This window comes from Heterodontus francisci, chromosome 8, assembly GCF_036365525.1.
Source record: "Heterodontus francisci isolate sHetFra1 chromosome 8, sHetFra1.hap1, whole genome shotgun sequence".
In the NCBI taxonomy this organism is placed as follows: domain Eukaryota; kingdom Metazoa; phylum Chordata; class Chondrichthyes; order Heterodontiformes; family Heterodontidae; genus Heterodontus; species Heterodontus francisci.
The window spans coordinates 63,150,965-63,171,930 of NC_090378.1; the positions used below are offsets into that span (position 1 = coordinate 63,150,965).

General features: G+C 41.4%; 2 protein-coding genes across 7 annotated transcripts in view; one reads left to right on the top strand and one right to left on the bottom strand.

The window, feature by feature from the left end:
- The window catches only part of cpt2 (carnitine palmitoyltransferase 2), a 19,581-nt gene extending 14,152 nt beyond the window's left edge, over positions 1-5,429 (top strand). For 4 of the 5 annotated variants that reach the window (XM_068037235.1, XM_068037233.1, XM_068037237.1 and 1 more), the window contains one exon: positions 3-1,677. In XM_068037235.1, coding sequence (XP_067893336.1) covers positions 3-334 — 332 coding nt within the window. In that variant the 3' untranslated portion in view covers positions 335-1,677. Of the gene's footprint in view, positions 1-2; positions 1,678-2,069 lie in introns of those variants that run through there. The other variant, XM_068037234.1, reaches the window with a different exon arrangement.
- On the bottom strand, positions 1,450-19,488 carry czib (CXXC motif containing zinc binding protein). 2 transcript variants are annotated; one of them, XM_068037238.1, is made up of 8 exons: positions 19,406-19,488; positions 19,228-19,311; positions 13,544-13,600; positions 13,234-13,315; positions 10,857-10,888; positions 10,572-10,649; positions 2,878-2,943; positions 1,450-2,763 (listed from the first exon to the last, which is right to left on the bottom strand). In XM_068037238.1, exons 1-8 carry the CDS (start codon positions 19,409-19,411, stop codon positions 2,686-2,688), a joined length of 483 nt encoding a protein of 160 aa, XP_067893339.1. In that variant the 5' UTR covers positions 19,412-19,488; the 3' UTR covers positions 1,450-2,685. The 2 variants fall into 2 exon arrangements, with proteins under 2 accessions (XP_067893339.1, XP_067893340.1); XM_068037239.1 differs by lacking the exon at positions 13,544-13,600.
- Between the last annotated feature and the right edge of the window lie 1,478 nt (positions 19,489-20,966).

Sequence of the window (20,966 nt, forward strand, 5' to 3'; positions counted from 1 at the left end):
AGGTCAGGGATTTGACCGCCATTTGTTTGCCTTGTGTTACCTAGCAAAATCAAAAGGAATGTCTTTACCAGAGCTATTCCAAGACCCATCGTACATTCAAATCAACCATAACATTCTTTCCACTAGCACCCTAAGCAGTCCTGCAGTTCAGTTAGGGGGCTTTGCACCTGTTGTTCCTGATGGCTTTGGTGTGGGTTACAATGTCCATGATCACTGGATAGGCTACAACGTCTCCAGCTATCCTGCTCGAGACCTTAAGGAATTCCTAAAGTGTGTGCACAAAAGCCTAGATGATATTTTTGATGTGTTAGAAGGACGACCCATCAGCAACTGAGTTACAGGAGCTGAAGGTATGGAAATGGATCAGTAAGAATGTAATGACAGCATTCTGCAACTTTTAAACCTTGTGCAGTGCATCTGAAAACACTATGGCATAATATTGTGACTAAATTTCAGTATATTTAGAAAATAAATACTTGAATCAACATGCAGAGGATTGAGTTGTACAGTAGGTTGGACATTGGCAATTCACCATTTTGATCTTGGTCAAATTGGACCCAGATTGATCAGGTGAAAGTCTCCTCTGATTGCTGGCTATAACATTCCCTCTGAAATGAGTATTGGCCCAAACTAATTAAGTACTCAATGAGATTAATTTGCCATTCTCAATCAAGAGGCCACAGAATGACTGGAAATATAATACTGATGCAATATATGTGCTGTCTTGGAGCTGAAAGGCATTGCTGGGAACCTTTTTAATGTGTATTCAACTGCGCTATATCTGAACTGGAAGTACTTGATAAAATTACCTGAAATGCTGAGTATTTTAATCCTGAGCACTAAAATCTCTCACCTTGCTGAGCACAATTTAATTATTTTAATTTTATGATGTGCTTCTTCAATACTCTTAATTGATCACCTCAAGTTGTTTCCATGAGAGATCTATCACAACCATTATTTTACCATTATACAGCTGAAAATACTATTCAGCCACAACCTGGGAATATTTCATACATCAGCTATTATTGAATTCAAATCCTAGGTCCAACTCTTAATTATTGAAAGGAGAATGTCAATGTACATTAGCACTAGTTCATATTCAAAATTTTTTTAACTTTAATCGATTGAGATTTTTAAATCTATATTTTGTTCCATACACAGCATTTACTCCCTGTGTAGCTTGATTCATTTCATATTAACACACTGCTGTAATCTTACACTAGATATATAGTCTTTTCTAAACAATGCTTAAAAATGATATTTAAACTTAAGTTCAGTATGCATTCTTCAGTTTTAATATTGGAAATATTAGGATGTAACATTTCCTATGAAGGACCTTTTATTTTTGAGTTTTATGGTGCAGCAGGTTTGACCAAAGGAATTTTACTTTGGGTACTATGAGTTACTAAGCATTCAGAGTGAAGTGATGCATTTTATTATGCAATCTCAGTGCAATTTCTGGATACTTTGCACTGCGTTCATTTTATATTTGAATCAGTAGTAGAAAGATGATTGTAATACTCATACACCAAATGACTGTCATGTTTCAAAGCTAAGCTGAATGAATTTTTTAAATGAAATTGGACTAACTGTTGGCATTTATATTGTGCAAATGTAATTTATTAGGATAATCAGTTTTGAAATGAAACCAAAAATAAATAGCTCGCTTAACATTTGTATTGGGATTTCCTTGTCTCTCTCAATCTGAAGTTATCTTTTGCACTTAGTAATCCGAATGTCATTGAAACAGATGGAAGACATTTGTCAGGAATTTCCTCGGCTTCCAACTGTAACTTCCAGAAGTTTAGCAGAAACCCTATTTATGCAAGTAAATGGAGGTTTCCTCGCTGTTACAGTAATGGAGTGGGAGACACCTGAGGAAATTCATCCCTTTTCTCTTATTTTTAAAATGCTTCAGTGATAGCGTGGAATGATGATTTCCATTGCTATATGCAGCAAAATTGATGTGACTAGATAATAAACAGGAAATCTCTTCCTTCCCACCCCGCCTCATCATTTTCAAATTGAAGGCTATCTGCCTCTAAAACCTGTGATTTTTTTTCCATTAGATCAATTTCTCTATCAACTTCACAGACAGCATGTGTGACAAAGATCAAGATACAACTTGATCTATTGGCCGCAAGGCATCCAGATTACACAGCACCCAGACCATCTTGAAGATGTGGGTCAATCTATATAAGGAACATGGACTACATCTATGATATATGATTAAGTTAACTCCGTATACCATTGATTGATGTCCTATCAAGGACCAAACTGCACAGACATCTACTAGCTTAGCTCATTTATTGACAAAAATAAACAAACTGATGGAGATAAAGTACATTCTGACTAACTTATGTAACATTTCAATGCTATGAGTATTTTTTTATTAGTATTTAACTTTAATCTCCTGGAAAATGACGTAAATTAGTATCCAGGCTTGCTGCCAGTAACCTCAATACTGAAGAGCTAGGAGCACGCTTGGGAATCAGAAGATATTTTCCCATAGGAACAAAAATGATGGTAGCACCTTCATGTAGCATTTTAACGTGAATTCAGCTGGCCATTGTTATTTGGACATAATTAAACTTCTTCAACCTTGGTACAAGGTGCAGAACTGATTCATTGGCAAATGAAATAATGGTGTAGAATCCTCCGCTGGCAAATGTCTGTCAGTCAAATTCAAATTTTAACAAACTGATGAGTGACTTCATAGATTCCCACTGATTCCTTGATTTTCTCATCATATTCATTCCAGTCCTAAACAAAATAAAATATTAAGTTATTCTGATATTTGTTTAGCGAGTCTTATTTACACTTTTGCTACTCTTACCAGTTCTAACTCCTCTGGAATAGATTGCACAAGGAGCTCACCTTTTCAACCAAGTTAATCTCACCAAACTGTGTTCCAGACTCAGCCCCTTCTGCCGCAAATCCAGCCTAAAGACAATGAATTTCAGTTAATAGATGAACAAAACTTTAAAATGACAACCATCAATTAAGCTTTTACTGGGGCAAAGGATACACATCAGTGGTCTGACTTTTACTCTCATGGCATCAGCTATTCATTTCACTTACCCATAGACTTTCTTGGGGATTTTGCACTGGAACCTAGTGTGATTAGAGAGCCATTTTGGTGCAGCATTCTCTACAGGGGATCTGGGACTTATGTGAACAGGGCAAGCAACTGTGTATCTCCTTAACCAATCAGATTGAAGAATCGTTAATGAAAACCACAGAGTCTGTACCAGGAATTGTAAGTTTGAATAATTTAATGTCAAATCGGATACAGAAAGCAAAAGAGGAGAAAGATTGATGCGGGAAAAAAAGTGGAAAAAAATGTAAAATTTCCAACAATTAAAATCTGACGGATTACTTATTACATAGGATGTACAGAACAAAAACAGGCCATTTGGCCCAATCAGTCCATGCTGGCATTTATGCTCCACTCAAATCTCTTCCTGTCTTTCATCATCTAAACCTATCAGTGTAACCTCTCTGTTCCCTTCTCCCTCATATGCTTATCTAGCCTCCCCTTAACTGCTTCTATACTATCGCTTCAACCACTCCCTGTGCTGGCGAGTTCCACATTCTCAACACTTGCTTAAGGAAAGAAGTTTCTGCTGAATTCCCTATTGGATTTCTGAACTATCTTGTATTGATTACCTCTAGTTATGCTCTTCACAAGAGGAAACATTCTCCCTGCATCTACTCCATCAAAACCTTTCATAATTTTAAAGACCTCTATTAGGTCATCCCTCAGCATTTTTTTTTTAAAAAGAGAAAAAAAAGAGACCCAGCCTGTCAATCCTTTCCGGATATCTTTACCCATGCATTTCTGGTATCATCCTTGTAAATCTTCTCTGCACCCTCTCAAGTGCCTCTATATCCTTTTTATATGGCGACCAGAACTGCACATAGTATGGTCTAATCAAGGTTCGATATAGGTTCAGCATCACTTATCTATTTTTCAATTCTATTCCTCTAGAAATAAAACCGAATGCTTGGTTTTCTGCTTTTATGGCCTTGCTAACCTGTGGCACAACTTTTAGTGATTGGTGTATTTGTACTCTAAGATCCCTTTGTTCCTCTACCCACCTAGACTCACACCTTCTAAGTAATAAGTGACCTCCCTATTCTTCCTACCAAAATGTACGACCTCACATTTATTTGTGTTCACTTGCCAATTATTTTCCCATTCTGCAAGATCGTCCCAGTCCCTGCCCTGCAATTTGGTTTCATCCAATAGATGTAAACAGGTATGATATAGTCTGGATTACAGAGACATGGCTGCAAGGTGACCAGGGATGGGAAATTAACATCCATGGATATTCAGTATTTCGGAAGCACAGACAAAAAGCAAAAGGCGGTGGGGTTGCATTGCTGGTTAAAGAGGAATTAACGCAAAAGTGAGGAAATATATTAGTTCTGATGATGTGGAATCTGTGTGGGTAGAGCTGAGAAACACTTAGGGGCAAAAAATGTTAGTGGGGGTTGTTCTAGACCCCCAAACTGTAGTGATGTTAGGAATGGCATTAAATGGGAAATTAGAGATGCATGCAATAAAGGAACATCTGTAATTATGGGTGAGTTTAATTTGCCTATAGATTGGGCAAATCAAATTAGTCACAATATCGTAGAGGAGGAATTCTTGGAGTGTATACGGGATGGTTTTCTGGACCAATACGTTGAGGAACCAATTGGAGAACAGGCCATCCTAGACTGGGTATTATGTAATGAGAGAGGAATAATTGACAATCTAGTGGTGCGAGACCCCTTGGGGACGAGCGACCATAACATGATAGAATTCTTCATCAAGTTGAAGAATGACATAGTTGATTCCGAGACAAGGGTCCTGAATCTTCGTAAAGGAAACTACGAAGGTATGAGGCGCGAGTTGGCCATGACGGATTGGGAAACATTATGGTGGATAGGCAATGGCAAACATTTAAAGAGCGCATGGATGAACTGCAGCAATTGTTTATCCCTGTCTGGCGCAAAAGTAAAACAGGAAAGGTCGCCAAACCATGGTTTAAAAGGGAAATTAGAGATAGCATTAGATCCAAGGAAGAGGCATATAAATTTGCCAGGAAAAACAACAGACCTAAGGATTGGGAGCAGTTAAGAATTCAGCAAAGGAGGGCCAAGGGATTGATTAAGAGGAAAATAGAGTACGAGAGCAAGTTTGCGGGGAACATAAAAACTGACTGTAAAGGTTTCTATAGGTATGTGAAGAGAAAAAGATTGGTGAAGACAAATGTAGGACCCTTACAGTCAGAAATGGGAATTTATTATGGGGAACAAAGAAATGGCATACTTTGGTTCTGTCTTCACAAAGGAGGACACAAATATCATACCAGAAAGGGCGGCACAGTGGCGCAGTAGTTAGCACTGCAGCCTCACAGCTGCAGGGACCCGGGTTCGATTCTGGGTACTGCCTGTGTGGAGTTTGCAAGTTCTCCCTGTGTCTGCGTGGGTTTTCTCCGGGTGCTCCGGTTTCCTCCCACAAGCCAAAAGACTTGCAGGTTGGTAGGTAAATTGGCCATTATAAATTGTCACTAGTATAGGTAGGTGGTAGGGAAATATAGGGACAGGTGGGGATGTTTGGTAGGAATATGGGATTAGTGTAGGATTAGTATAAATGGGTGGTTGATGGTCGGCACAGACTCGGTGGGCCGAAGGGCCTGTTTCAGTGCTGTATCTCTAATCTCTAATCTAATCTAATCTAAATGTTGGGGAACACAGGGCTTAGTGAGAGAGAGAGAAACTGAAAGAAATCAGTATTAGTAGAGAAATGGTGTTGGGGAATTGATGGGATTGAAGGCCAATAAATCCCCAGGACCTGATGGTTTGCATCCCAGCGTACTTAAGGAAGTGGCCCTAGAACTAGTGGATGCATTGATGGTTATCTTCCAAGATTCTATAGACTCTGGAACCGTTCCTACAGATTGGAGGGTAGCTAATGTAGCCCCACCATTTAAAAAAAGGGAGGTAGAGAGAAAGCAGGGAATTATAGACCAGTCAGCCTGACATCGGTAGTGGGGAAAATTCTGGAGTCCATTATCAAAGATTTTATAGCAGAGCGCTCAGGGAACAGTGGTAGAATCGGGCAGAGACATCATGGATTTATGAAAGGGAAATCATGCTTGACAAATCTACTAGAATTCTTCGAGGATGTCACTAGTAGAGTTGATGAGGGGAGCCAGTGGATGTGACTTATTTGGACTTTCAGAAGGCTTTCGACAAAGTCCCACATAAGAGATTAGCATGTAAAGGTAAAGCACATGGGATTCGGGGTAGTGTTTTGCGATGGATAGAAAATTGTTTGGCGGACAGGAAACAAAGAGTAGGGATAAATGGGTCTTTTTCCGAATGGCAAGCAGTGACTAGTGGGGTACCGCAGGGATCGGTGCTAGGACGCCAGCTATTCACAATATACATTAATGATTTAGATGAGGGAACTAAATGTAATATCTCCAAATTTGCAGATGACACAAAACTGGGTGGGAGGGTGAGTTGTGAGGAGGATGCAGAGAGGCTTCAGGGTGATTTGGACAAGTTGAGTGAGTGGGCTAATGCATGGCAGATGTAGTATAATGTGGATAAATGTGAGGTTATCCACTTTGGTAGCAAAAACAGGAAGGCAGATTATCTGAACGGCTATAAACAGAGAAAGGAATATGCGGCGAGACCTGGGTGTTCTCATACACCGGTCACTGAAGATAAGCATGCAGGTGCAACAGGTGGTAAAAAACGCAAATGGTATGTTGGCCTTCATAGCGAGAGGATTCGAGTACAGGAGCAGGGATGTCTTGCTGCAATTATACAGGGCCTTGGTGAGGCCACACCTGGAATATTGTGTGCAATTTTGGTCTCCTTATCTGAGGAAGGATGTTCTTGCTTAGAGGGAGTGCAGCGAAGGTTTACCAGACTGATTCCTGGGATGGCAGGACTGACGTATAAGGAGAGATTGAGTCGGTTAGGATTATATTCGCTGGAGTTCAGAAGAGTGATGGAGATCTCACAGAAACCTATAAAATTCTAACAGGACTTAAGAGGGTAGATGCAGGAAGGATGTTCCTGATGGTGGGAGGGTCCAGAACCAGGGGTCATAGTCTCAGAATACGGGGTAAACCTTTCAGGACTGAGATGAGAAATTTCTTCACCCAGAGAGTGGTGAGCCTGTGGAATTCGCTACCACAGAAAGCAGTTGAGGCCAAAACATTGCATGTTTTCAAGAAGGAGTTAAGATATAGCTCTTTGGCCTAAAGGGATCAAAGGGTATGGGGTGAAAGCGGGAACGGGCTACTCAGTTGGATGATCAGCCATGATCATAATGAATGGCGGAGCAGGCTCGAAGGGCCGAATGGCCTACTCCTGCTCCTGTTTTCTATGTTTCTATCCACAAATTTAGAAATTGTGTTTTTGGTTTCAAAGTCCACATTGTTAATGCAAATTATGAGCAGCAGCGGTCCCAGCACTGATCCTTGCGGAACACCACTACCCACCCTCCGCTACTGTGAATAGCTACCCTTTACTCCCACATTCTGCTTTCTGTCTTGATGCCAGCTAGCAATCCATTCTGTTCCGACTCCACATTCTCTGACCTTATTAATCTATTATGGGACAGCTTATTGAAGGCCTTTTGAAAATCCAGATAAGTTGCATCTACTGCATTGCTCTCTGTCACCACCTCAAAAAAATTCAACAATGTTGGTCAAGCAAGATTTTTCCTTTTGAAATCCATGCTGTCTATTCATTGTAATATTTTTTGTTTCTAGATATTTTTCTGTTTTCTTTAGTAGGGATTCATTATTTTTCCTACCACTGCTGTTAACCTGACTGGTCTATAATTCCCTGGACATGTTCTATCCCCCTTTCTTAAGTATAGGTATTATGCTAGCAATTGCTGGTCCTCTAGTATTACACTTTTATTCTAACAAATTAATAAATATGTAGTAATTCCTCTGCTTTCTCTTCCCTAGACTTTTAAAATGTATGGATACAATCCATTTGGACCAGAGATTTTATCCTGAGTTTGATTAGTTAATTTAACAACATTACCTTCTGTTTTTATTTTAAATGCACTTATCTCATTACTTATATAATTCAATGTCATGTCTACCTGTTTATCTCCCTGGTAAATACCGAAGCAAAAGAATTATTCAATATTTCTGCCATCTCTTTATCATTACCTGTGGTAATGGCCAAACTCCCATCCCAGCCTTTTTATGATCCTGTAAAATATTTTATTTTATTTTACGTTCCTTGATAATTTAATTTTGTAGTTCCTCTTTGCCTTCCTAATTGTTTTTGACTTTCTGCTTTTTTTTTCATCCTGTTCAATGGGATGTGGGCGTCGCTGGCAAGGCCAGCCATTTACTTAACTGCCCATCCTTAACTGCCCTTGAGAAGGTGGCAGTGAGCTGCCTTCTTGAACTAATGCAGTCCATCTGGTGCGGGTGCATCCACAGTGCTGTTGGGGAGGGAGTTCCAGGATTTTGATCCAGCGACAGTGAAGGAATGGCCATATATTTCTGAGTCAGGATGTTATGTGGCTTGGAGGGGACCTTGCAGATAGTGGTGTTCCCAAGCATCTGCTGCCCTTGTCCTTCTAAATGGAAGAGGATGCAGGTTTGGAAGGTGCTGTGGAAGGATGCTTGGTGTGGGAACAGAACTATTGGGGACATTTAAAGTGAACTAATCAATTAAGTATAGCCTACTAACAAAATAACCTCGGAGCTGCAGAGACAGCTTATCAGAAATGACTTCATAACTTCAGGGCTGCAGAGGCAACTTATCAGCAGAGACTAACAAGCAGAAACTAACGGTACAGCTGCAGACTGCTTATTAGTAGCCTATTGTACAACAATCAGACTAATGGTTCACAAGGAGATAAGGGGATGGGAAACTGGAGTAAGAAGTTAAAACAAATTGACAAGGCAGTACCCCAATCAGGCCCCAACACCAAGAAACGGCAGAAGTTTGTAGACCAATTGGGAACAAAGAGCAGGTGTTACTGATTTGTATGAATAACTATAATAAGGCTTGATTTAGCGCGAGGAGTTAGTTCGGGCGGGATTAGTTCAGTGTGTGTGTTGCTTTTAGTTTTAGGTTAGTTCATTGTTAAGTTTTCTAAAGATGTAACCATTAAGTACTGCAATAAAGTTTCTTAAAGCTACAGTCGGACTTCGTTTCTCTTTGTGCAACCAATGGGATCCAATACTTGGTGAGTGCTGCAGTGCATCTTTTATATGGTACCCACTGCTGCCATGTGCGTTGCGGGAGGGAGTAAATGTTTAAGGTGGTGGGTGGGGTTCCGATCAAGTGAGCTGCTTTTTTTTTTGGGATGAATGGCGTACTCATGGGATTTCCTCTTACTGTTTTTTTAGACTCCACATTTGTAAAAGTGCCACAGAGGCTGTTTGGCAGTAACTAAGAATTATTTATTTATTGATACAGCACTGAAACAGGCCCTTCGGCCCAGAGTCTGTGCCGACCATCAACCATCCATTTATACTAATCCTACATTAATCCCATATTCCTACCACATCCCCAACTTCCCTCAATTCCCCTGTCAGCTACCTATACTAGGGGCAATTTATAATGGCCAATTTACCTATCAACCTGCAAGTCTTTGGCTGTGGGAGGAAACCGGAACACCCGGCGAAAACCCACGTGGTCACAGGGAGAACTTGCAAACTCCGCACAGGCAGTACCCAGAATTGAACCCGGGTCGCTGGAGCTGTGAGGCTGTGGTGCTAACCACTGCGCCACTGTGCCTCACCCTTTAAAATTATTTACACTGAAACGGAGAGTTTCTCTGCGAGATACCATTAGAGCACAGCCTCTGGAGGAGCAGGATAACTCAGCATTTCTTGGAGGTGTTGGAAGTTAAGGAGGTGCATGGAAAAAGGAAATATTGGCTTACCTTTGTTCTCCAGGATTATCTTACAGTAGTGGACGGTTTTGAAAGGTGAGTGAGGTCCAATCAAAACTGATGAGGTCCAGCTAGATCTGGTGATGGATGGCTAAACCAGTTGCGCAACAGATATGTTCAAAAATCTGTGACAGACTTGGGAGTAAAGATGAATCCATTCCAGGGGGAAACACCCAAGGTAAGAAAGAGTAAAGGTTTTGCTTAGGACAAGGCATCAAAGTGGAGGTGAGGGTATGGTTGAGAAAATTGAGAGCTGCAGAAGTATTGTGGCAAATAGAAAACCAAAGTGGGGAGTTCAAAACTGCAGTTGTAAGTGATGTGGAGGACAGTTTTTTCCTGGGTGCAGAAGGGTTGGAAGGGCATGGAAGAATGTTGGTAGTAAGCAATACGAGGAAGTAACTGAGCCCATGAAAGTAGGGCAGCCATGGGAAATGGCAGGGTCGAGGTTGGCCATGAACATGGCAGGAGAGTTTATATGGAGGGAGAGGTTTAGGGAGAACGGAGGGCAGTGAAATAAGTGGAGAGGGGACAAGCAGAATGGAGTTTGGAACCTGAGAACATCCCAATCTGTTAGCTTAGCATTGGACCGGGTGATGCAATAATCTAGATTCCAAAGGCAATCTCTTACCTGTGGTTGAAAGTCCACCGGTTCTAATCCTCTACACTCAAAGTGTACTATAGTCTTAAACTTTTCACTGTCTTCAGCCTTAGTATAAAAGAATTGCAGCATGATTAACACCACATTCACAGAATCATTCTGTATGCTAATACATACAAGGAGAAACAGCATAATTCAAGAATTTTGTCAGGAAGAACAGTAGATAAACAAAACAGACCAATTACCTACACATGAGAGCAAGTTTACAATACCCCAAAGCAGGTAACATTTTGTATGCTTCATAAGCCCACTTACATTATATGGCTTGATGGTGTCCTTCAGAATATCTAAAACCAACAAAAAATGCATCAAGGGTTTAAACGTTAATAAACATTTAAATCCAAAAATGGAATTTTAATCACTGCAATTGAAATAATACATTAACAGGTGCTTAAAGGGTTAAATTCCATGCAGTAATAGATACAACATGGGTTTTAAATATCACTCTGCACTGAACTGCCAGATAATTCTATAGTTTCAAATATTTGAACTAAGTAGTGGCCAACAAGCATAATTAGTGCAGTTTTTGCTTTTTGTTCAGGATAATTAATGCTCTTCCTCTACAAGAGGATGATTATGTCAAGCTGCAGAAACAGATTTTAAATGAATAATTACAAAACTGTATATCTGGCAGTCAGATAGCAATTGAGACTGCAGCTGAGCTCAAGTAACAATACAGTGGTGAAGCCTGAACAGGATTCTGCTCTGAGCTATTCCCCCTCACTGGCAGGGATGTAAACATAATGCAAGTAAATATAATTTAGTTACTGCAGTACAAAATACAGATCTGCTCACATTAGTATAAGTAACAAGTTGATTAAAGGACAAGCAAAAGACAGTAATTTCAATATACAGTTATTTTAAAAGCCCCAACGAGAAGCACATGAATGCAATATTTAATCTCTTAGCTCATCCTAGTTCTATCATTGTTTTTTTATCCCACTGAGCCCTATCATTTCAGATGTTTCCTCCATTTTGGGAGTGAGTTTGCTGACATCAACTGCATAGGTGCCAATGAGCTGCTGCATAGGGAATTCCACTGACGGATATATTTCTAGCCGTGGGATATCAAATACTTGCATTTATGTCGCTCTTTTAGCACAGTAACACATCCCAGGGTGTTTCACAGGAGGGTAATTTGACTGAGCCACTTAAAGAGATAAGGTAGGTTTTAAGAAGCACTTTAAAGAGAAAGGCAGAGAGGTTTAGAGAGGGAATCCCAGAGCTTGAGGCCTAGACAGGTGAAGGCACAATCGCCAATAGTGGGACGAATTAAATCAGGGATGAACAAGAGGCCAGAATTGGAGGAGCAGTTCTCTGAGGGTTCTAGGGCTGGAGGAAGTTAGAGACAAGCGGACAAGGCCATGCAGGGATTCGAACACTAGGGAAAGGATTTTAAATTTGAGGCATTGCTGGACCAGGAACTAATGTAGTTTAGCGAGTAGAGGGTTGATGGGAGAATGGAACTCGGTGCGAGTTAGGATACAGGCAGCCAAGTTTTGGATGAGTTCAAGTTTATGGAGGGTGAAAGACAGGAAGTTGGTCAGGAGAGTATTAGAATAGTTGAGTCTGCATGTAAGAAAGGCACGGACGACAGTGCATTTGTTGTTGAAACTGAGACAGAGGTGAAAGCAGTGGTCTTTGTGATGGAGAGAATATGGGATCAGGGACAACACTAAGGTTACGAACAATCTGGTTCTGCCTCAGACAGTTGCTGATTGGAAGGGAGCTAAAGTACTGCTAAAGATTCGCTAGCACTGAATCTATACACCAAGGAAATCTCCTTATCAACAACTAGCACCTTGGACTGAAATGGATGCCCTGTGGAAAAGCTCAAGGATGCTTCCAAAGCTGATGTCAGTGACACCCTGAAATGGACAGTTTCCACAAGTGGTAAAACAGCACTAAACCTGAGAATACACCACAAAAATCCTTTGTAAGTTACTTGTTCTCTAGTAAGCAGGGATTCCATAAGATAGCATGTAACTGGTACACTTCATAGAAATGAAAAAGTATCAATTAGTATTTTCCCCCAAATCTTTTTAACCATTGATTAATTTTGAAGAATTTCTAGACCTTGTGGTACAGATTTCCAAGACACCCCCAGAGGCTGAGTATGGAACTTCATCGGTCACCACTCAGGTTGGAGACTGAATGGATAAAGATGCATTACTTATAAATAAAAAACCTTCCCTAGATGAAAGACACAGCCTAACATTTAAATGCCACAATTGTGACTTTTGAACAACGGAGTCTTCACAACTTTAAACGCAGTTGTTTCAGTGTTGCTGTCAGTGCTCTGACTTTGCAAAATAAAGAACTAAATTCAGAACATGAGCACTGTCAGCACCTGCAGAACTGCTAAAAAAAACATTAAACATTGTTCTCCAAGTCTGGTGAGGTTTTCAAATGGAGTAGGATGCAAATGAAAAACAGAAAGCAGAAAAGTGTTCAGACTCTGACACACATTTGCAAAATATGAAAAAGCTCCTTTTCACAGATGTCACCATTGCTAAAAGTAGTCGCTTACCATCAAGGGTAATGTAAGGAATGTGAAAAAAATTGCAAAGAGTAGCATAATTAAAGAAACACTGGTCACTAAAAAAAAAAGATTCCTCTACCAATTACCTACCGATGGAGTTCTCTCTTGAGCACAGCTTGCACTTCTGTATCATACTGGCACTTCCCCTCCCACCTTTGAGTGGGACACTGCTCTGTACAAAACAACAACTTGCATTTATAAGGCATCTTTTAACACATTAAATAGAGCAGGCTGAGAATTGTAAACTGGGTGGGAGAGGGAACACATCAGGATATCACTTTTTTCAAACAGCAAGCTGACCAATATGGTCCTATGACCAAATATGTGGACTATGCACAGCTACTTAATTTTGATTAATGGAGAATGAGTTTTTAAAAAAGTAATTTAAAATACAACTCACCATTAATGTGATATACTGCCATTTATCAGAAACTTCTCCACAATTCTGACATTTCAACTAATACAAAAGCATATAGAAATTAGTTAAATGCTTAAGAATGGTGCAACATAAATCACTGAGTTATACTACAAGTACTATTCAGTAATTTAAGATTTAAGTTGAGTTTGGAGAACTATGTGCCCCTACCTTACACCATTGTGGGAGCAACTTCACTACAAAAATTGCAGTGGTTCAAGAGAAAAGCCCATGACCACTCTCTTAAGGCAACTAGGGATGGGAAATAGGTTATTTTAAGTGATGATTAGGGGTTGGGGCCATACATTTCATGCAGTACACCAGCACGGGTTCACAAAATCAGAACTTTGTTACATGTGGGATTAAGGCCCAATGAAATTTGATAAGGTATAGCAACAGCCTTACTAAATCCCATGCCTTTAAATAACCATACAAAATCTCAGCAAAACCTTTATCTATATATTAAAAACCTAACGACTGCACACAGTTCCTGAATCAACAACCCATGTAAGTGGAACAGGTTCTAATTATACTCTCCCATCTTTGGTGGCACTACAGCACGTTTTGCATCGCCCAGACTGTGCCGAAAAGAAACTCCTACTCTCCAACTACATTTACTATGCTGCTTTCAAATTGTTGTATACTTAAAAGTATTATATAAAAATTAGGGCAAATGTCCAATTCTAAAATGGAAACCAACTATCATCTGGTCCAATAACTGCTCTCTATCCCACTTCAACTGAAAACTACATTTGACTTCCATTGCACTACCCAATGGGCAATTGACGAATGACATTCTGAAAACACCAGCAAAATCCACTGTAAATAGATGCCCTACCACCATAGTTAACCCAGTAGAACTAAAATATAAATTCTAAACAGTTACAATTATCCGATGAATGGAATACATGCATAATGCAAACTTGTTTTTATGTGGACTTGCTAGTATCTAGAAATCTTGCTTCCCCTCAACATCATTTTCTCCTACTCACTTGTAAATAGTGACTGCTGCACACAATTTGAGAAGCATCAACAGCCCTCTTATACCTACCTTGCCCAAATGGCCATTCTTCACATGATCAATCATGAAGGGATCACAGTTGAGACCAATTTAGTCCTCATACTATGTACACACATGCATACTTTTCAATAGACATCATTGGACAGCGATTAGATACAGAAACAATGGCATATCCTCTCTCCCATCCTGCCACCACCCTCTAACCCCCACCCTTTCTGGTCAACTAAGCTTAATTGTAGAGCCCCACCATGGTCCTGTCTGAGATCAGTTAACTTGGCACAGACCAGGGATTGGAGTTGGGACCTACAGGTCCATTTGGCTCCATGGAATTAATCATCAAGTTATCAGGGGAAACCCCAGGGAAAAGTTTTTTCCTTGCTTTTCAATCATTCATTTCTAAACTTTAGTGTGGACAAGTTGTTAAGATATGTTGGGGCAGCACAATTTTCTGTTCAATGAAATTAATGGACAGAAAATCAGGCAGGCGATAGATACATCATTCCAAATGTTCTCTATTAACTGTGCCTGGGTGATTTTTTTACTCTCAAGTCCAAGTGGGAGAAACACCTGCCCCCTTGAGTTTCACAGATATTGTACCAATGCACAGCTCTAATATGATCAGATTTGTTCTACGCCTATAACTGCACTATAAGTGCGAGGAGAAATGCAGACTGGTTTCAATCTCCTAATGAAGGGCTGGAACCTGTCATAGCCGCTAAGCGCATTGCACTGTTGAACTACAAGAAACCCCCCAGTAACATCCGTAGCACTTAAAGCAGCCAGAAGCACTGCACAAAGAACAGCCAGGCGCTGCGCAAACGACTACTGGCAACACCTATGCAGTCATATTCAGCTGGCCTCAGACACCGGAAACATCAGAGGAATGTATGATGACATTAAGAGAGCTCTTGGGCCAACCATCAAGAAGATCGCCCCCCTCAATTCTAAATCAGGGGACATAATCACTGACCAACGCAAACAAATGGACCACTGGATGGAGCACTACCTAGAACTGTACTCCAGGGAGAATGTTGTCACTGAGACTGCCCTCAAGGCAGCCCAGCCTCTACCAGTCATGGATGAGCTGGACAAACAGCCAACCAAATCGGAACTCAGTGATGCCATTGATTCTCTAGCCAGCGGAAAAGCCCCTGGGAAGGACAGCATTACCCCTGAAATAATCAAGAGTGCCAAGCCTGCTATACTCTCAGCACTACATGAACTGCTATGCCTGTGCTGGGACGAGGGAGCAGTACCTCAGGACATGTGCGATGCCAATATCATCACCCTCTATAAAAACAAAGGTGACCGAGGCGACTGCAACAACTACCGTGGAATCTCCCTGCTCAGCATAGTGGGAAAAGTCTTAGCTCGAGTCGCTCTAAACAGGCTCCAGAAGCTGGCCGAGCCCATCTACCCTGAGGCACAGTGTGGCTTCCGTGCAGAGAGATCGACCATTGACATGCTGTTCTCCCTTCGTCAGATACAGGAGAAATGCCACGAACAACAGATGCCCCTCTACATTGCTTTCATTGATCTCACCAAAGCCTTTGACTTCGTCAGCAGACGTGGTCTCTTCAGACTACTAGAAAAGATTGGACGCCCACCAAAGCTACTAAGTATCATCACCTCATTCCATGACAATATGAAAGGCACAATTCAACATGGTGGCTCCTCATCAGACCCCTTTCCTATCCTGAGTGGCGTGAAACAGGGCTGTGTTCTCACACCCACACTTTTTGGGATTTTCTTCCCCCTACTGCTTTCACATGCGTTCAAGTCCTCGGAAGAAGGAATTTTCCTCCACACAAGATCAGGGGGCAAGTTCTTCAACCTTGCTCGTCTAAGAACGAAGTCCAAAGTATGGAAAGTCCTCATCAGGGAACTCCTCTTTGCTGACGATGCTGCTTTAACATCCCACACTGAAGAGTGCCTGCAGAGTCTCAGGTTTGCGGCTGCCTGCAACGAATTTGGCCTAACCATCAGCCTCAAGAAAACGAACATCATGGGGCAGGATGTCAGAAATGCTCCATCCATCAATATTGGCGACCACGCTCTGGAAGTGGTTCAAGAGTTCACCTACCTAGGCTCAACTATCACCAGTAACCTGTCTCTAGATGCAGAAATGAACAAGCGCATGGGAAAGGCTTCCACTGCTATGTCCAGACAGGCCAAGAGAGTGTGGGAAAATGGGGCACTGACACGGAACACAAAAGTCCGAGTGTATCAAGCCTGTGTCCTCAGTACCTTGCTCTATGGCAGCGAGGCCTGGACAACGTATGTCAGCCAAGAGCGACGTCTCAATTCATTCCATCTTCGCTGCCTCCGGAGAATACTTGGCATCAGGTGGCAGGACCGTATCTCCAACACAGAAGTCCTCGAGGTGGCCAACATCCCCAGCTTATACACACTACTGAGTCAGCAGCGCTTGAGATGGCTTGGCCATGTGAGCCGAATGGAAGATGGCAGGATCCCCAAAGACACATTGTACAGCGAGCTCGCCACTGGTATCAGACCCATCGGCCGTCCATGTCTCCGCTTTAAAGATGTCTGCAAATGCAACATGAAATCCTGTGACATTGATCACAAGTCGTGGGAGTCAGTTGCCAGCGTTCGCCAGAGCTGGCGGACAGCCATAAAGGCGGGGCTAAAGTGTGGCGAGTCGAAGAGACTTAGCAGCTGGCAGGAAAAAAGACAGAGGCGCAAGGGAAGAGCCAACTGTGTAACAGCCCCGACAATCAAATTTTTCTGCAGCACCTGTGGAAGAGCTTGTCATTCTAGAATTGGCCTTTATAGCCACTCCAGGCGCTGCTCCACAAACCACTGATCACCTCCAGGCGCTTACCCATTGTCTCTCGAGATAAGGAGGCCAAAGAAGAAGATAACTGCACTAACCCAGGGAACTGTTTGTAGTATTGCTATAAGCCTACCTTTGGACCATCAATCTTATTTCTAGAGGGATCAGCAGACATATGTTAACTGAAAGCACCACCAAAGAGTGTCTTTAATTTTTAAAATGTCACTTTATATTTGTGCCTCATGATGCAGATCCCTCAGAGACTAACATTGTTATGAGGTTTTCCTTAAATCCTCATTAGCAAATGTCATGAAGACCCCACCTGCCAAGAATGAGGCATATTAATTTTGCCCTATGAACATTAATTTTAAACTGTTGCTGGACTGAAAAGATGAATCGTTTAAAGAGATCAGCAGTGGCTGGAAAAATTTGCATATTAAGAGACAGTTGCCTCGAGAGACAATAGAACTGCTACCCGATCCAATTAACCCAAATGGATTTTGATCACCAGACACTGAATGTGGAACAAGCCAGCATTCTATTCCCGCCACCCCCCAATGCAGGTGTCTGCTAAGTTGAAAGGAATCCACAAAAAATGCCAGAGTTTGTTAAAAAAAAACTAGTCACATGTCTAATCTGCTGTCCGAGGTTTGGTTTTGAACTGCTCACAGAACAGTTTGTGTCAGACTGCAAATGAACTTGAAGAAAGAGCCTCTCTCCTGCCTGGCACTCTCTCTTATATATTTCCAGATCCACTGAAGACATTTAAAGCTCAAGAGAGAAGACTCCTACATCGAAACAAGTTTGAAAGCCCCAACAAAACGTCAAGATTTAACTGCAATCAAAGACTCTACATCGAACTCAAAGGACAGTAAATATACCCTAGTTATTGCTTCAAACTGTTCCCCTTTATTCTTTCTACTTTTCTGTCTCTATCTGTGTATGTGTTTATCATGTATGCATGCTAGTAGTTTTAACTGAATTAGAGTTTTAAGATTAATAAACTGACACCTTGTTTAAATCTAAGAAGATCTGTCTGGTTGATTTGTTTGCCTTACAATTGGGCGGCACAGTGGCGCAGTGGTTAGCACCACAGCCTCGCAGCTCCAGCAACCCAGGTTCAATTCTGGGTACTGCCTGTGTGGAGTTTGCAAGTTCTCCCTGTGTCTGCGTGGGTTTTCTCCGGGTGCTCTGGTTTCCTCCCACAAGCCAAAAGACTTGAAGGTTGATAGGTAAAATGGCCATCAAAATTGCCTTTAGTGTAGGTAGGTGGTAGGGAAATATAGGGACAGGTGGGGATATGGTAGGAATGTAGGATTAGTATAAATGGGTGGTTGATGGTCGGCACAGACTCGGTGGGCTGAAGGGCCTGTTTCAGCGCTGTATCTCTAAACTAAACAATTGGAGAGCAGTGAATAAGGATTCACTGAGGGGGAGCAAAAAACATGGTGTTTTTAAAAAAAACTAAACCCTGTTGAGGTCAAACCAGGCAAAGGCCGAGCAGGAAACCCTAGACCCCTTTCTCACCTAGTCGTAACACAAAGCAAACCTCAAATCCCATCCTCTACACTGACCAGTTTTGAGCTTTGCCATATAACCGAGTCTCAAAAAGCTCTCAAAATCACCATTATTCATTTTGATTTTAAAACATAAGTTTTGCAGTGAGTGGTAATCTTTGCTGGATTTGAATACAGCAGTATGTTGGGCTGGGTGCAGGGTTTGTATAGATCAATATATTGGGGTGGGTGGGAACAGGGTTTAAGTGGAGCAGTGTGGTGGGCTGGCTGGGTACTCAGACATTAACCGGCCTCTGCTGCACTGACACACAGACACATCCAGAAGCAGCTCCACCTTCAGGAACCAGCGGAAATCCTCGCCCTCCGGCCGCACCTTGCTGATATTTTCCAAGGTCGCTTTAAACTGAAGCCCAAACTTCTGCAAACAAGAGTGTGTAATATAAAGATCAGAACTCTGCAGACAATGAATTAAAAGCTTTTGAGGGGGAGGGGAAAAACTTCCAATCACTCACCACCATCTTGGACTCGTCACAAACCAGTTTACGGCCTGTCGTTATCAAAGTCACACGAAAGCAGCCACCTGCTACTGCAGCGCCCTCCCCAGGCGGTGGCAATATTGCAGGGAGTCCAAACCTCTGCTCAAGCAGCATCTAGAATTTTTGCAGAGAGGAGTCCAAGCCTTATTAAAGCAATACCTGCAATATTGCAGGGAGAGGAGTCCAAGTCTCTATTAAAGCAACACCTTGCAGGGAGAGGAGTCCATACCTCTGTTCAAGCAACACCTGCAATTTTGCAGGGAGAGGAACACAAGCCCAAACCGGTATGATTTAATTGCCATTACAGAGATGTGAATGCAGGGTGACCAAGATTGGGAACTGAATATTAAAGGATATTCGACATTTAGGATGGACAGGCAAAAGGGAAAGGAGGTGGGGTAGTGCTGATAATAAGGGCATTAGTGAGAGAGAATCTTCGATCAGAAGAAGGGGATGTAAAATCTGGGTGGAGCTAAGAAACAGCAAAGGGCAACAATTATTGGTAGGAGTCACAGGAGTGACATGGTATAAATCAGGAAATTAGAAGTGCATGTAGCAAGGGCAATGCAGTAATCATGGGTGACTTCAATCTGGGTAAATCTAATAAGCACCAATGTCGTGGAAGAATAATTCTTGGGGGGAATATGTCCGAGATAGTTTTCTGGAGCAATATGTTGAGGAACCAACTAGGGAACAGGCTATTTTGGATCCAGTATTATGCAATGAGAAAGGGCAAATTAATAATCTGGTGGTAAAAGAACATTTAGGGAAAAGTGACCATAGTATGATAGAATTTTCTATTAAGTTTGAAAAACATGTAGTTCAATCTGAAACTAGGGTCTTAAACCTAAACAAGAGAAATCATGAAGGTATGAGGAGCAAGTTGGTCATGGTGGATTGGAAAAATACATTAAAAGGTTTGACAGGAGATAGGCAATGGCTAGTATGTAAAGAATTAATGCATGGGTTTCAAAAAACTTACATTTCTTTAAGGAAAATGAACCCAATAGGGAAAGCGAGTCAGGTTAACAAAGGAAATTAAGGATAGTATTAGATCAAAGGGGGAGGCTTATAACGTTGCCCAAAAAAAGTCATAAGCTGGAGGATTGGAAGAATTTTAGAATCCAGCAAAGGAGGACCAAGAAATTGATAAAGCGAGAATAGAATATGAATATAAACTTGCATGAAATATAAATATAGACTGTAAAAGCTTCTATAGGTATGTAAAAAGGAAATAAATGGCCAAGACAAATGTGGGTCGATCACAGGCAGAGACAGGAGAATTTATAATGGAAAATAGAGAAATGGCAGAGAAGCTAAATAATTAATTTGTGTCTGTCTTCATGGAGGAAGATACAAGAGGTCTCCCTGAAATACTTGAGATCTAGTGAGAATGAGGAACTGAAAGAAATTAGGATTTGAGTATTGCTGAAAACAGAGACATTTTGTCGAAGCTTTTCATCTTGCACTCATCAGGACAATTTGCAAGAATACCAATGTAAGAGAGAGCAACAAACTTATACTGTATGAGAAGAGA

Coding starts and splice junctions, on each gene's coding strand:
- czib (XM_068037238.1), bottom strand. Junction 13,601..19,227: donor ATTTCCGCTGGTTCCTGAAG/GTGGAGCTGCTT, acceptor CTTTTGTATTAG/TTGAAATGTCAGAATTGTGG. Junction 10,650..10,856: donor ACACCATCAAGCCATATAAT/GTAAGTGGGCTT, acceptor TTTTATACTAAG/GCTGAAGACAGTGAAAAGTT.